This window comes from Aquarana catesbeiana, linkage group LG04 (assembly GCF_042186555.1).
Source record: "Aquarana catesbeiana isolate 2022-GZ linkage group LG04, ASM4218655v1, whole genome shotgun sequence".
Lineage (NCBI taxonomy): Eukaryota > Metazoa > Chordata > Amphibia > Anura > Ranidae > Aquarana > Aquarana catesbeiana.
Window position 1 is genome coordinate 54,288,624 of NC_133327.1, and position 16,758 is coordinate 54,305,381.

Below are 16,758 nucleotides of genomic sequence, written 5' to 3' on the forward strand. Positions count from 1 at the left end.
AGCTGCCTTGGGCTCTGAGTGTGTTGTTTCCTCATGTTGGGTGCCATACAACTGGCCCCACCCACAACCCCCATCACTCCATTCCTTCTAGCTCTTAACTTTCTCTCCTACCCTGAATTTCTCACCACCACCACCAGTACTCACTCCCTGCTCTTTGTGCACCAAGTGTTGAATTGTAGGCCTACAGTGTTTTTATCGACTTGTATTCCCTCTGTGTACACACTCCAGTGTTGAGCGTGCAGTAGGACTTTCACTCAGCCTTACATTTTTCTATATCTGCGTTTCCCCCTGGGTGGGCCCTTTAGTCTCTGCCCCCTCTTGCCACCACCCTCCCACTTGTCTTTGCTTATGCTTTCTTCACCTTTCCTATTCCCTCTTTTCTTAGGTTGCTAAATGGTACTGCTACTCATCCTTGGTTATCACATTTAAGATGTACTATTTAACTTGCTCTTCTTTTTCTGCAAAATATGAAATTTTTTATTTTTTTTGAAAAGCCAGTGGAGTGCAAAACACACCAAAAACTTCCGCCCGGTGCCAAAAAAAGTGCACACACATAAACAGTGAAACACAAAACGTGCAACGGGTGGTATGATCCCCCGGGGCGTTAGGCTTCAGACAGGGACTAAGGTACTAAACTTAGGTCCATCTGGACGAAACCAGACGGACACCCATTCTCTGGAAGGTCTGCCGAAACAGACCCACCCAAGTACTAGGTGGGACTCCCCCGAAGGGAGACCCCATGAGAGAGGGCAAACCAAGCCAAAAGGCCTATTTTCCACCCCCTCCCAAGACTTTCAGAGGAGGCCCAAGGACCCACACCCTACTCATAACACAGTGACAAACGCATATACACATCAAACAAAAAAAATACAAAAAAAGTGATAAACATGGGGATAAATAAAGAAAGTGGGGAAAAGGAAGGTTGGAGAGTAAAAAGTGACCATTGTGTAATACAATGGCCAGCCCTCCGGCCAGGAACATAAATTTCCCCTGGTCCTAGCCAAAAAGCGCAGCCCTAGAAGCAGGTACAAAAAACATGTTGTGGTGAAGTCACCATGGTGCCATAAATCAAGTGCCAAAGCACTGTGACTGTACAGCACCCCTGAACTGCCACTTCAGGGGCACATTCACCACTGGCTTTTTGTGCAACCCTGACCAGCAGCCCCCACCCCAGCCAGGAAGGCCTGAAGTTCTGGAAGCGTAGTGAGAGCCCTTTACCATCAGGCCTCACTGTCGATCCATCCCTCCTACCTAATTACATTCGGGAAATACCAACCGCTCCCCCGGTGGGAAAGAGGAGCCAGTGTTCTCTCCCGAAAAACTGACCGAAGCTAGAGCTACCCCAATCTAGGCCAGAAGGCCAGGGACCCAACCCTTCAGCCAGCCCCAGTGGTTCTCCATCCCCATCAGAAGGCTTCCCTTTCGGCTACGAACCGATCCAGGTTACCTTTACACCAGCAGGTTTTGCATAGCCTCCGCCATCCCTGATACCACTTTGCCGTAGATCAGGGACAGAAGCAAGCGCCACCTCCTAGCAACTGATAAGAACAGATACTACACTTGATCTTAGCCAAAAGGCTGAGAAGCGATAACCCAATTATTCTCTTTTCCGAGCAAGCGATGGCCTGGCAGAAAAATATGAAAAATACCTTAAATAAACAGATCTATAAAAAAAGACTCTGTCACCATGCCTATGCAGTACAAAGTGACAATGTCTCTGCACAGGGCACCCACTTATACTCATGCTGAAAGCGTTCCCCTGCTGCTGCTTCCTCTGTCGGTGCATCAACACTACCCTAAATCTCCCAGTATAGTATAAAGGAGAAAGAAGAAGCATTTAAATAAAGGAATTGTCAAAAACTGTCTCTTGTCATTTTTAACATTTTTGACAGTTTTTTAGTGAAATGGGAGGGGTACTTCTGTACCCCCTTACCATTTCACACAGGGGGGGCCGGGATCTGGGGGTCCCCTTGTTAAAGGGGGCTTCCAGATTCCGATAAGCCCCCCGCCCGCAGACCCCCACAACCACCGGCCAGGTTTGTGGGGATGAGGCCCTTGTCCTCATCAACATGGGGACAAGGTGTTTTGGGGGCTACCCCAAAGCACCCTCCCAATGTTGAGGGCATGTGGCCTGGTACGGTTCAGGAGGGGGGGCCGCTCTCTCGTCCCCCCTTCTTTTCCTGCGGCCTGCCAGGTTGCGTGCTCGGATAAGGGTCTGGTATGGATTTTTGGGGGGACCCCACGCCGTTTTTTTTTTTTTTTTGGCGTGGGGTTCCCCTTAAAATCCATACCAGACCTGAAGGGTCTGGTATGGAATTTAGGGGGACCCCCACGTCATTTTTTAAAAAAAAATTTGGCAGGGGTTCCCCTTAATATCCATACCAGACCTGAAGGGCCTGGTATGGAATTTAGGGGGACCCCCACGTCATTTTTTTTTTATTACATTTTGGTTCCGGGTTCCCCTGTTTGGAATTCCCATGCCGTTTTTATCAATGAACTTCTATGTGTATTGTCGGACCGGCAATGCAATAGCCGCGAGTAGTTTTAAATGGCTTTCTTCCTTCTTAATGTCATTTTGCTGTCAGACTGTTCTAAACACGGGAAACATGCGCCCCTTTACAGGCATACTATAGACACCCCCCAGCTACGAAATTTAAAGGGATATTACACTTTTATTGTTTGACTTTAAGCATTATTAAAATCACTGCTCCTGAAAAAACGGCCGTTTTTAAAACTTTTTTTTGCATTGATCCATGTCCCCTGGGGCAGGACCCAGGTCCCCAAACACTTTTTATGACAATAACTTGCATATAAGCCTTTAAAATTAGCACTTTTGATTTCTCCCATAGACTTTTAAAGGGTGTTCCGTGGCATTCGAATTTGCCGCAAACATCCCAAATTGTTCGCTGTTCGGCGAACTTGCGAACAGCCAATGTTCGAGTCGAACATGAGTTCGACTCGAACTTGAAGCTCATCCCTAATCAGGTGTATGATATATTAATGCCAGCCTTTGGGGCGTGTAGTGTACCCTATGAAGGAATTTTAACTGTACAAATCTGTCCTTTGCTGAGATCATAAGAGGAATAAACTGTTGTAGGCCCTCAGACCAATCCTCCTCAGTCAGTGTCGGAAGGTCACGGTGCCAGGCCGAGAAGACCCTAGTAGCCACAGAGCCGCAGGTAAGTCTAAAATAGATGGAAGATAGTGTTCTGTCTATGATGCGGGATGTAAGCAGCCTCTCCACCGAGTGGGGTATGACCTTAATAGAACCAGGGAACTGTGCCCTGAGGGCGTGCCTTAATTGAAGGAACCTAAAGTACATCCAGGGGGGGAGCCCGAACTTACTCTTCAGCCCTCCAAAAGGGAGCAGAAACCCCTCAGGCCTGACATCCCACATAGTTCTCACTCCGTATCTGGCCCAAACTTGTGGGTCAGGCACCGTCCGCAGACGGGGCAATGATGGATTACCCCATAAGGGTATGTGAGGGGAGAACATCTGTGGTTCCTCCATATGTTTGGAGACTTGTTTCCACACCCGTACCATAGTCCTCATGGGGGTAGCGATTTGCGTGGTGGATCTAGGCACTCTATATACTATGTTACTCAGTTCAGAATAAGAACCCAGTATAGCTGCCTCTAGGTTAACCGATGGGTTGGATTGATCTTGCGTGAACTACCATCACACTGATACAAGGACCTCAGCCCAGCAGTATTTCCTAAAGTTGGGGAGGGCGAGGCCACCTTCCGATAATCCAAGCTGGAGCGTGGATCTAGCTACTCTCGGTACCGACCCCTGCCATATAAATGAAGTGGCCGTTTGTGCTAATTTTGTAAAGAAGGACTTGGGTATACTAATGGAGGTGTTTCTAAAAACTTAAAGAAATTTAGGGAGAAAGGACATTTTGAGTAGGTTAACTCGGCCTACAGGGGTGAGTGGTAAATTCTTCCAGACAGAGCACCTCAGTATGAGCTTCTGGAGGACCGGATATACATTGGACTCTAGGTACTTTGGCAGGTGTCTATAGATCTGGATACCCAGATATTTGAAGCTATCTACCCATTGGAGAGGGGCGGGGAGGTTCGGGGGGGTCTACCTTGGTTTAGGGGGAAGAGGACCGACTTATCCCAATTGATTCTAATACCTGAAAATTTGCCAAATGAATCAATCAATTCCAGGGCTGTCCGACAAAGATTGGTGGGGATCTTTAAGGTAGAGAAGGGTATCGTCAGCATACATAGACACTTTCTCGACAATGGGGTGTACTGATATGCCAGCGATCGTCCTTGAAGCCCTGAGGAGGATAGCCAGGGGCTCAATAGCAAGGGCAAATAGGGCCGGGGAAAGGGGGCACCCTTGCCTGGTGCCTCGGTGGAGCGGGAATGGTGCAGAAAGACGGCCATTTGTCCGAACCCTGGCTGTCGGGTCCGAGTATAGCATCCGGACCCAGGATATAAAGGTTGGACCCAGGCCAAACCTCTGAAGTACATTCCACAGGTAGTCTCACTCCACCTAGTCAAAGGCCTTTTCAGCATCTAACAATGCTAGTACCTCCTCTCCCCCCCTTCTCAGCCACCCGGTCTATCACTGTGAATAGCCTCTTCAGATTAATATATGTACCTTTGCCTGGCATAAAGCCAGTCTGGTCCCTATGTATCAAGGAAAGTATCACTGCAATGAGTCAGAATTTTTGCGTCAATATTTAACAGTGAGATTGGTCTATAGGACGAGCAAAGCTCTGGGTCCTTCCCCGGGATGACCACAATCACAGCTCTCATCACAGGGGATGGCAGAGTGTTTGCTCTAAAGGATGTTAAGAGGGCCCGCCTAAGTCTTGTAGCCAGCGAGGCACAATGTGTCTTGAAGGCCATCTTCCCCTGGGGTCTTGCCGGCCTGCATAGAAGACAGCGCCGTCTGAACCTCCTTTAGAGTAATTAGGGCCTCTAGTTTTAAACGTGCATCCTCTGATAGGATGGGAAATTGTATACTGTCTAGAAAGGTTTGGAGTTCTACTGAAGTGTACTCAACTCTGGAGGAATACAAATCTCTGTAATAGGCCACCGAGCATGCGTTTATGTCCCCTGGCTCTGATAGCAACCTCCCCGACCCGTCCTTAATGTTAGCAATGTGGGTAGTATCCGTAGACTCTCTAGAGAGTCAAGAAAGCATACGGCCCGACCTTTCACCCTGCTCAAATACCTGTGCCTGATTTTCTGATGGGTAAAAATAGACAGGTCACTTTCCGGGCATGCTGGCTGGCCATGCACAGGCTGGAGGAACCAAAAGTCACACAATTTTGGGTGAGAAAAGTGCAGTGAGAATATGGAAGTCTTCACCTTCCAAGTGCCACACTCACTTAAAATACAGATGTGCTGAATGCATACTTTCTTCATTGACAAGTCACAGCCCTACCTTGGATGTCTGGATATTTTATCATCACCAACAGGCCGAACTGCAGATTGTTGGCTGTGCTATCTGTTCCAGCAATGAACATTTCAAACACAGAAGCCTGCAGATTCTCCTGGCAAAATTCACTATTTTTCACATCTTTCTCCTGCAATGAAGAACAAGAATTGTGAATTTCAAGGCTCACTTCTGGTCACTTTTCCCAGCAGTGTGGTTTGGGGCACCTCTAAAGATGGCTATGTCAGTTATTTTTTATGCCTGTGGCCTATATCTCTTCTGTAATAAAATACCCCTACCTGCCTATTGCTATATGCATAGCTCAATTTACAGTGCTGGACTGGTCTCTTAGTGCCAGGATGACTAGCTCCTACGTATGTGCAGGAGTGACATCATCCTTCACCAGCCAATGATAAGGCCCGAAAACCAGCACTTAGAAGAAGATGACACTGGAGAGAAACCGTTGGACGGGTAAGTATTGAAGGCCCTTTCGCACATGCGGACGGTTTGTTCGTTTTTCATCCATCTGTTGACGGATGAAAAACGGACATCAATGCATCTCTATGGAAAAAAGCATGTAAATGGATGATCTATTCATTTACATCTGTTTATATCTGCATCCGTCAACAACCATTTTTTAAAACTGATCAAAGCTCTATTTTTCTTCTGTTAAAGAAACAGATCGGATGGGGTATATGTTCTGTTACCTTGCTGGCCTGGATGAGGAAGCAGTCTATGAAATCTCGGGGGAACTCTGGATCCAGGGATCTCTTGTGGGAGTTGATTTCCTCCCTGATGAAAGATTTCACATGTTCACAGTCTGCAAACACCTTCTGATGGTGGCCCGGTAGATATTTCATTACTCTAGCAAACGAGACATACGCCTGAGTGGGGTGAAGAACAAAAATATAAAAGACTGAATGATAATGCTTCTTTGTAATCATTAATACATCAAGCAAGCAGCGTAAATATCTGAATTTGTTTGAAGTCTGAACCTCTTGCAGCATCTGTACAGCAGAGCTTAGACTTGGAGAGGGAGAAGCAGCACAAATATCAGGTGTGCTGGAGTGCAAACGGTCATGCTGATAAAAAGAGAAAGCAAAATAATAAAGAGATGAGCTTGTCAATGTGCTGTTTTTCCTTTTACTGTTTTACTACGAGGTGGGGAGGAGACCAGTAAGTGAAACTGCTGAAGAGAAAGATCAGGTCCTCTTTGCTGTGGAGCAGAGCTGTGTAAGTCTTGAGTCTGGATGAATAGAGATCATAGGTGTGCGCAGCCTATTGCATTAGGGTGTACACCCCAAAGCTCAAACACACGTGCCTTTCTCTGCAGCCTCAGCTGCACTGGGCAGTGAATGAATGGGAAGTGCTCTGTGCTGAGTGTTCATTCACAAACTGAAGCATAGTAAACAGTTTACCATGCTTCAGTTATGAATGAATACCATGAGCTAGTGTGTTCAATGTGTTCATTTAGAAAAGGAAGGGGTTGGTAAATTACATATTTACTAGCCCCTTCACCCGCTCTCCATCTTGAAAGAACCCCCTTTCTGCGGGACAGAAGAGCCAACATGGGGGGAAGCCCGGGCAGCAGGGGGAATTGGCACAGCATGTAGTGATTAGGGTAACACCCCCTGCGCACGCCTATGATAGAGATACACATCCTTTGACAGGTAAAATATATATATATATATATATATATATATATATATATATATATATATATATATATATATATATATATATATATATATATATTCAGACCCCCTTAAATTTTTCACTCTTTGTTATATTGCAGCCATTTGCTAAAATCCTTTAAGTTCATTTTTTTTCCTCATTAATGTACACACAGCACCCCATATTGACAGAAAAACACAGAATTGTTGACATTTTTGCAGATTTAATGAAAAGAAAAACTGAAATATTACATGGTACTAAGTATTCAGACCCTTTGCTCAGTATTTAGTAGAAGCACCCTTTTGATCTAATACAGTCATGAGTCTTTTTCGGAAAGATGCAACAAGTTTTTCACACCTGGATTTGGGGATCCTCTGCCATTCCTCCTTGCAGATCCTCTCCAGTTCTGTCGGTTGGATGGTAAACATTGGTGGACAGCCATTTTTAGGTCTCTCCAGAGATGCTCAATTGAGTTTAAGTCAGGGCTCTGGCTGGGCCATTCAAGAACAGTAACGGAGTTGTTGTGAAGCCACTCCTTCATTATTTTAGCAATCAGTCGTCCTGTCCCTGCAGCTGAAAAACACCCCCACAGCATGATGCTGCCACCACTATGCTTCACTGTTGGGACTGTATTGGACAGGTGATGAGCAGTGCCTGGTTTTCTCCACACATACCGCTTAGATTTAAGGCCAAAAAGTTCTATTTTGGTCTCATCAGACCAGAGAATCTTATTTCTCACCATCTTGGAGTCATTCAGGTGTCTTGCACTGAGGAGAGGCTTCCATCGGGCCACTCTGCCATAAAGCCCCAACTGGTGGAGGGCTGCAGTGATGGTTGACTTTCCACAACTTTCTCCCATCTCCCAACTGCATCTCTGGAGCTCAGCCACAGTGATCTTTGGGTTCTTCTTTACCTCTCTCACCAAGGCTCTTCTCCCCCGATAGCTCAGTTTGACTGGACGGCCAGCTCTGGGAAGGATTCTGGTCATCCCAAATGTCTTCCATTTAAGGATTATGGAGGCCACTGTGCTCTTAGGAACCTTAAGTGCAGCAGACATTTTTTTGTAACCTTGGCCAGATCTGTGCCTTGCCACAATTCTGTCTCTGAGCTCTTCAGGCAGTTCCTTTGACCTCATGATTCTCATTTGCTCTGACATGCACTGTGAGCTGTAAGGTCTTATATAGACAGGTGTGTGGCTTTCCTAATCAAGTCCAATCAGTATAATCAAACACAGCTGGACTCAAATGAAGGTGTAGAACCATCTCAAGGATGATCAGAAGAAATGGACAGCACCTGAGTTAAATATATGAGTGTCACAGCTAAGGGTCTGAATATTTAGGACCATGTGGTATTTCAGATTTTCTTTTTCAATAAATCTGCAAAAATGTCAACAATTCTGTGTTTTTCTGTCAATATGGGGTGCTGTGTGTACATTAATGAGAAAAAAATGAACTTAAATGATTTTAGCAAATGGCTGCAATATAACAAAGAGTGAAAAATTTAGGGGGGTCTGAATACTTTCCGTCCCCACTATATATATATATATATATATATATATATATATATATATATATATATATACACACAGTATCTCACAAAAGTGAGTACACCCCTCACATTTTTGTAAATATTTTATTATATCTTTTCATGGGACAACACTGAAGAAATTACACTTTGCTACAATGTAAAGTAGTGAGTGTACAGCTTGTATAACAGTGTACATTTTCTGTCCCCTCAAAATAACTCAACACACAGCCATTAATGTCTAAACCGCTGGCATCAAAGGTGAGTACACCCCTAAATGAAAATCTCCAGAGGGTTCATCTTCCAGCAGGGCAACGACCCTAAAAATACAGCCAGAGCTACATTGGAATGGTTTAGATGAAAGCATATTAATCTGTTAGAATGGCCCAGTCAAAGTCCAGACCTAAATCCAATTGAGAATCTGTGGCAAGACTTGAAAATTGCTGTTCACAGACGCTCCCCATCCAATCTGACAGAACTTGAGCTATTTTGCAAAGAAGAATGGGTAAAAATGTCACTCTCTAGATGTGCAAAGCTGAGAGAGACATCCCCTAAAAGACTTGCAGTTGTAATTGCAGTGAAAGGTGGTTCTACAAAGTATTGGCGGGGCTGAATACAAATGCACGCCACACTTTTCACATATTTATTTGTAAAAAAATTGGAAAACCATTTATCATTTTCCTTCCACTTCACAATTATGTGCCACTTTGTGTTGGTCTATCACATAAAATCCCAATAAAATACATTGGTTGTAACATGACAAAATGTGGAAAATTGCAAGAGGTATGAATACTTTTTAAGGCATTGTATATACCCGCTTCCCGGCCGCCTCATGCAGAAATACCCCGGAAGAGGCGGCTTGTGGGCGACGCATGTGCACGCCCGCCGGGAGCTCTGTGACTGTGATCGCGGGTCCTACGGACTTGATGTCCGCGGGGATACCCGCAAACATCTCACGGTGAGGAAGAATGGGGAGGTGCTAATGTAAACAAGTATCTCCCCGTCCTGCCTAATGACACTGTCACTGATCACAGCTCCCTGTGATAGGGAGCAGTGATCAGTGACGTGTCACACACAGCCCCTCCCGCCCACAGTTAGAATCACTCCCTAGGACACACTTAACCCCTACAGCGCCACCTAGTGGTTAACACCTTCACTGCCAGTCACATTTACACAGTAATCACTGCATTTTTAATCACACTAATCACTGTATAAATGTGAATGGTCCCAAAATCACCCCAAAAGTGTCCGATGTGTCCGCCATAATGTTGCAGTCACAATAAAAATCGCTGATCGCTGCCATTACTAGTAAAAAAAAATTATCAATAAAAATTCCATAAAACTTTCCCCTATTTTGTAGATGCTATAACTTTTGCGCAAACCAATCAATAAACGCTTATTGTGATTTTTTTTTACCAAAAATATGTAGAAGAATACGTATCGGCCTAAACTGAGGAAAAAAGATGTTTTTTTATATATTTTTTGGGGATATTTATTATAGCAAAAAGTAAAAAATAATGCGTTTTTTTTCAAAATTGTCGCTATTTTTTTGTTTATAGCGCAAAAAATAAAAACCGCAGAGGTGATCAAATACCACCAAAAGAAAGCTCTATTTGTAGGAAAAAAGGACGTCAATTTTGTTTGGGAGCCACGTCGCACGACCGAGCAATTGTTAGTTAAAGCGACGCAGTGCCGAATCGCAAAAAAGTGCTCTGGTCTTTGGCCAGCCAAATGGTCCGGGGCTTAAGTGGATACTGTACATATCTGGACCGCCTTAATGTAACTTACACTAATGGTTTGAATGGGCCCTAACAAAGCACTAATGTCAGGAGGTCAGAATGACAGCATTTTCACAAGGAGGTTAGCCACCTACTTTCTCGATAAGCATACTTTATTTCAATGATGTTAAAAAGCACTGACCAATCCTAGTGGACTTCGGATGAAAGTAAACAGATTGTTAATGACAGAGACAAATTTTAGGAAGGTTTCATCCTCATAGCCCCAACGCCGGCCGAACATCACCAAGTTTATCACATTGTTAACAGCACGTCCAAGAATTGTCAAAGGATTAAACAGTTCACCTGGAGATGCAGGGAATAAAGATTGTTATAATCCAGTCAAGAGAAAAAATGTTCAAATAATATTTTCACTTATTTTCATAAACATATTAACATCACAATCACGATGAAGCCAGGAAAAAGTTAACCCAAAATAAACATAATGTATCGGTATGTTCACCGATTGGTTACTAGCAATCCGCCAATCACCCTGCTGCCAGACCCCCATTTATCAGTTAAGACAATTAACAGTTATTTGCACAGTTTTGTTACGTTTATTTCAGGATATAACTTGGCTGGGAGAAAGGACAATATGAGATGCTCATATCATTTAGCACATTATCAGAGGTTATTCAGTGGCCATGGCCTTGCAAACTGGATGCACACCTTACACCCTCAGTCTCCTTCCTTTGAATAACTTCTCTGCAGACTGTTGCTCCTTCTTTTCTTGTACAAATCCTTCACTGCAAAACTACTGACTTTCTATTTCTTCACTTCTATTGGGACAAGAAAGAATCACTCTGAATAATTTCTCCTTGCAGACCATAATGGTATTGCCTATGCGAATCAAAGAGCCAGAAGCCTACACAGCCTCTCCCAGATGGCCCAGAGAATCAGACAGCCACACAGTCTTTTGGAAGGCATTACCATTATGCTTAACCAGACGAGAGATACTCTGTACCTCTCCACGACGGCCTGACACATAGTAACGAGCGGACTACTGCTTTCAGCCAGTCCATGACTATCAATGCTGCATTCCCCGGCCACAGCATTCTGCACTACTCTTGGATAGTTTCTCCTCTTTTGTTTCTCTCGCACTGACCTTTCTTCCAAAGGATAGTTCTGTGTCCCCGGTCACAGAACGCTGATCTACTCTCCTCCGCTTGACTGCTACTTCTTCCATTCTGATCTTCTCCAGCATGCAAGTCCTGTGTTCCCCGGTCACAGCAGCTTGATACTTCTTAGAGATGAAGATCTTTATCTAAGACTCCCTCCTAGTGGTTCCTCCATCCCCCCTCCACGCTCCGTGCATCCCCACATGGGGACGCCTGGAACAGCAACTCAGTACTCCTTTCTCTCTGTTCCTGCTTTCCAGAACTCCTCCCTGGCAGCATGTGACTTCAGCTTATATGGGAGGCCTGCCCCCTGCCAATACCAAAGGGTAATTAGTCAGAGCTCCTCACATGAGCTGCCTGACACTCAAATCTCAGCTCCATTCTCTCTTCCAGAACAATCCTTCTGGAAGCAGGGGAGGCACCTCTGAGTTAGAGCACAGGTGGCCACACCTCCCACTACACCAAACACTCCCAGTCCCAAATCAAAACAACTAGGCCCAGCCTAAAGCACAGGCCTGGCTAAATTTACCTGTACTTGGACCCTGAGCTATAGAAAAATACTAGTCTAGCACCTACCTTCAGGTAGAGGGTGCTACACTTACGCCCCACTAAAATCACAACTGTCCTCAGTAATAGGAAAATGAATTTGCAAAATACCTCCTTAACTAAGGAGGAAAGACATCTCATATCAATTTAGTTGGATGGGGAATAAGGAAATAAACTTGAAAGGGGTAACATTGTATAAAAGTACAAAATAACACATATACATTTGCACACTCTATACATTCTAACTGCACATCCCTGCTACTAATGTGATATACAAGTGGAACCAGTGCACTGCTCGCTATACAGTATAAGGAGAGGCCAAATGTCTGATTTGTGTGCCTGCTCAACAGGGATTTTATAGATCTTTCACATTCCTCACTGAACACCAGACAGTGCATTTGGCATTACACATTAGCATTAACTAGGTGTAAAATCTCACCCAGACTGTGAAACAAATTAATTTATTCCAATATTCAAAAATTCTGAAATGTTGAAGTTTCAGCCCATGCAGTGCACATTCAGAAAACATTCTGCAAAAGCCTGATTGTTCAGAGAGAAGATGTGCCAGCTTTATGGTTAAAAAAATGGGAGTTATTAATATTTGTCTTTTTACATTGGTACTGGGTCTGCTAGGGGTAAAGAATTAGTATTGATATTTACGCATACAAGAAATACAGTTGAAACTATTACTCTTATATTTGGATCCCTAATTCAAAATTGGACACAGTTACAATTGGACAAGTTGGACATAATTGGACAAGTGTTTGAAGATTTAGATCCTACCTGTGCTATTTGGGTAAGATGTAATGGCTAGCCTTTTTCTTCCCACATAAAATTAATAAGATGATTTTTGAATGCTCTAAAGTGGGGGTCGGCAACCCATGGATTGTGATATACCAGTCAGTTTCAGGAGATGGGTAGTTTGCATCCCTTCCTTGCTGACCCCGGACTGCTTCTCCCACATATGTAGAGTGGTACAGGAAAGCCTGCAGCGCTGCAAGGAGGGGGTGATCAGGGGTACACATGGGCCCTGGGCAGCAGAAGGAAGGGGTGGCTGTGACTGCCTCTGTGGGTGCCTTGTGTAGAAGATTGAGGGCTTGAGTCCCTTCGTGGTCACCAATTATATTACCCTAAGTTATATTTGAGATTTAATATCTCTTAGATATGATTTGGGTTAATGAGAGTTCTTTGACCACGAGTGAAAGCTTTAACACAATAACAAGAATTTATTGGTAAATAGTAAGGAGGCCTAGACTAATAAACACAATCTATCTGTAATACAGACAAAGGAAGAAACTCATAGGTTAAATGAAGGAAAGGATTACGTCTTCACTTTGCTGTTCTATTTGGGGTGTAAGAGCGAGTCTTCATAGGGACTTTGATTGGTACAGTGAGAGGGAGGTCAAGGAGGACTATGTTCTTATGGTTCCAGTGAGCCATACATCACTTTATTGAACAATTATACTCATTACCATTCCACTTGCACACCTCCTCTTGACCACTGTAACCCAGCAATGCTCCCCCATTTCTTTACAGCTACCTTCTACCCTAATACAATCATCTACTTGTCCACAGTTTTTTCCAAAGCAGATCTAGAGAACCATTGATATCATCTTATCGTTTCCACTTTTGTGATCTGACTTCATTCATCCTCCATTTTTAAATATCAGTTCAACCTTGATTTAACACTTGGGTCACTCTTCATAGGTCGTTTAGACCTGGGGATATCATCCCAGCTGTACTACAGCATTTTTTCAACTCCTGAAACTTGGGTGGAATTGCACAACCTGTCCAGAGATGGTCCTTTTGTTTTTACAGCTTCAATGGTAATGTATGTATGATGTTTTTTAAATGTCTTTTTCTTATTTTTGACACCAATAAATCTTTTTTGCTAATCATGCTTGTATGGTGAGTGAAGTTCCATAGATATGTGCTACCACAGGTTTGGTTGAGCTACTAAAAAACAGATTTTTATTTCAAGTTTGTCATTCAATCTCTATACCGTGAGCTCCCATCCTCTCCTCCTTCCTTCCCACTTTTTTCAATTTGTAATTTTTACTCTAACGTTTTTGAGGGTATCCAATCCCCATATGTTAGTATTATTTCACCCCTTTTGACATATTAATTAATTAATTAGGACCCCTTCAGGGTCCGGCATATATTTTTTTGTGTATTAAATATAGGAATACAGAGTATATTCCTAAAAAACATTAATCTAAAAAAAGTAGGGCCGAAAAGACATGAGACAAACATTTAGATCCAAGTACAAGGCAGACATTTCATAGTTACCAGGCTACTGCCCACAAAGGTTCCATTCAGGTGACTGCTCTACCACAGAGTGTTCCCACTCCCCTCCCATCTAGTCTGTGTATATCATTACAGGCTGGTGCCTCGTTGGTTGGCAAGGCGTGTCTCTGATTGGTGGGCCTCCCTATTCCTAGATAAGGATTGGCTAAATCTCCAATCCCTATACTTTTCAGAAGTCAGCCCCTTTAACGCAAATGCTTGGCCCCGACTATTTTGAGTGGGAGATTTAAAGCAGATTTCCACCCAAAAGTGGAACTTCCTCTCATCTGATCCCCCCCCCTCCGGTGCCACATTTGGCACCTTTTGGGGGGGAGAGGACAACTGTCTTTCACAGGTATCCTGTCCCCACTTCCGGGAGCCTGCGGCGCGGCCCTTGATGTCACTGCTCGTCTCCCTCCTCTTTCCTCCGCCACCAGGCCAATAGGAGAGAGAAACAAAGCCTCGCTCAAGCGCAGTAGGATTCCCGGCGTGAAGCCGCAAGGCTACACTGCTGGATCCCCTTACCCTCAATAGTGGCGGCAGCACCCGACAGCTGAAGGAAAACATCAGCTGCGGGTGTTGACATTGCTAGACTCCAGGACAGGTACTGGCTTTTAATTTTTGAAGCGGTCGGTGGACCTGCGCTTTAACTTGTAGGTACATGACCTTTTCAGGGAAGTTAAGTATTGATGACGGGCTGGCTACCTTCATTGCATATCTAAACGAGGGATCTTTTGAAGTGAAAATTTGTAGAACAAAGAGGTTTGAGTCCCATTGTTTAGATACACAAGCTTAGGCACCGAATTGTCTTTATAACAGAAACTTCAGTGAAGCTATCTAACACACCCACATTGATACAAATCTAAATGAAATATATTCATAATTACAATATTTTACAGCTATTAATGGAAATTTCACATAAACTTATAAGGCAACACCTCCCAACCACATCCTCCCCACACACCCCTTTTTTTACTTTGGAGGCGGTCACTCGCTGGTGGACAGACTTTTGCTTGTGTCGTGCCCCTCACCCCACTCCCATCCACACATCTTTATCTAACAGGATAAAAAGTTTCCCAATAAGCAGAATCAGGAAGTCCTTTCACAAGAACGCCCAAAAAACAACCAAAAAACCTAGCAATTTGAAAAAGGAAGTGCAAGGTGCAAAGACTTTTGGGAAGGGGGAATGAAAGCAGGGGTTGTTCTTCAACCCTTTTGATTCAATCTTCAAATCCCATTGATGCCCCAGATGGGGGTTGAAGGAAAACTTTTTCTGATGGGTAGAGTGGTGTCCCAATCTGTTTCTCATAAATATTTAAAGGCTCTTATTTGCAAATCATGAAGAAGGTCATTGAGTAAGTTTTGACTTATTATTAGTCTGAATAAAACTAAAAAAGGTGGTAAAGTACAGACAATTTTGGATGCAGATTATATAACGCATACACCATCTGGAATATTGACCCCCTAAAACTTTTATAAATATGCTAGACATCAAAGAATACAATCTACATGTCTCCATGTGACAATAAGACTCTCAGTCCCACTGCTGCAACCACAATTTGATGTCTTATGCACATAACCAGGGTTGATGTTAGAAATCACAGTGCCCAGTACAGCCTGTCTGACAGCCCCCCCCTCCCAAAAAAAATGAAAATATTAATTTTGCTAAAAATAAAAAAAAATCATTAGTAGCGGATACAAACACAACATTACTTACAAACTTACAGGGGAACAGGAGGGTACAGTATAGTGGGGTGGGGGGGGTCAGGATGGCACAGTACGGGGGGCAGGAGGGTACAATACAGGGGCAGAGGGGCACAGTACGGGGGGCAGAAAGGTACAGTATGGGGGGGAGGAGGGCATAGTACAGTGGTTAGAAGGGTACAGTACAGGAGGGGAGCAGGAGGGCACAGTACAGTGGGAGGGTAGGTGGTCACATTACAGGGGGCAGCAGGGTACAGTAGAGGGCAGTAATATATAATACAGATATGGTCTCCTCAAGCAGAACTGTGCAGGGAAGCTGCTGTTACAGATCCTACCTATTCTGGCAGGCTGTCACTGGTCTACAACCGAAATGACAACTCCCCCTCTACCTTCCCCTCCAGAGTTTCTGGCTCTCTTCTGGCACTTTTCAGGGGTTAAGGAAGAACCCTGAGGCAGAGCATCTTATTAGTGCTGCTGCTTGTGTGGGTGGGATGAGTACTGCGCCAATCACATGGGATGAATAGGAGAAGAGGGTCAGCGGGGATTGGCACAGTACACATCCCACCCATACAAGCAGCAGCAATAGTAAGATGTTCCACCTCTGGGTTCTGCCTTAGCCCCTGAAAAAATGGGGGGTATGGAATAAGTATGGGAAACATTGGGTAGGGGAGAAGGAGAAAAGGGGGGAAGTGGGGGTGGGTATGAGATGGGGAATGGGTAGAGAAGAACT

At 44.2% G+C, this 16,758-nt stretch overlaps 1 protein-coding gene and 1 pseudogene across 1 annotated transcript in view; both read right to left on the bottom strand.

Moving 5' to 3' along the window:
* The window catches only part of LOC141139254 (cytochrome P450 2G1-like), a 110,282-nt gene that overhangs the window by 67,377 nt on the left and 26,147 nt on the right, over positions 1 to 16,758 (bottom strand). The window contains exons 5-7 of the mRNA XM_073625211.1: positions 10,520 to 10,680; positions 6,109 to 6,285; positions 5,411 to 5,552 (exon numbers count right to left, since the gene is read on the bottom strand). Of these exons, the coding sequence (XP_073481312.1) occupies positions 5,411 to 5,552; positions 6,109 to 6,285; positions 10,520 to 10,680 (480 nt within the window). The remainder of the gene's footprint in view (positions 1 to 5,410; positions 5,553 to 6,108; positions 6,286 to 10,519; positions 10,681 to 16,758) is intronic.
* LOC141141897 (U2 spliceosomal RNA) lies at positions 1,457 to 1,590 on the bottom strand (annotated as a pseudogene).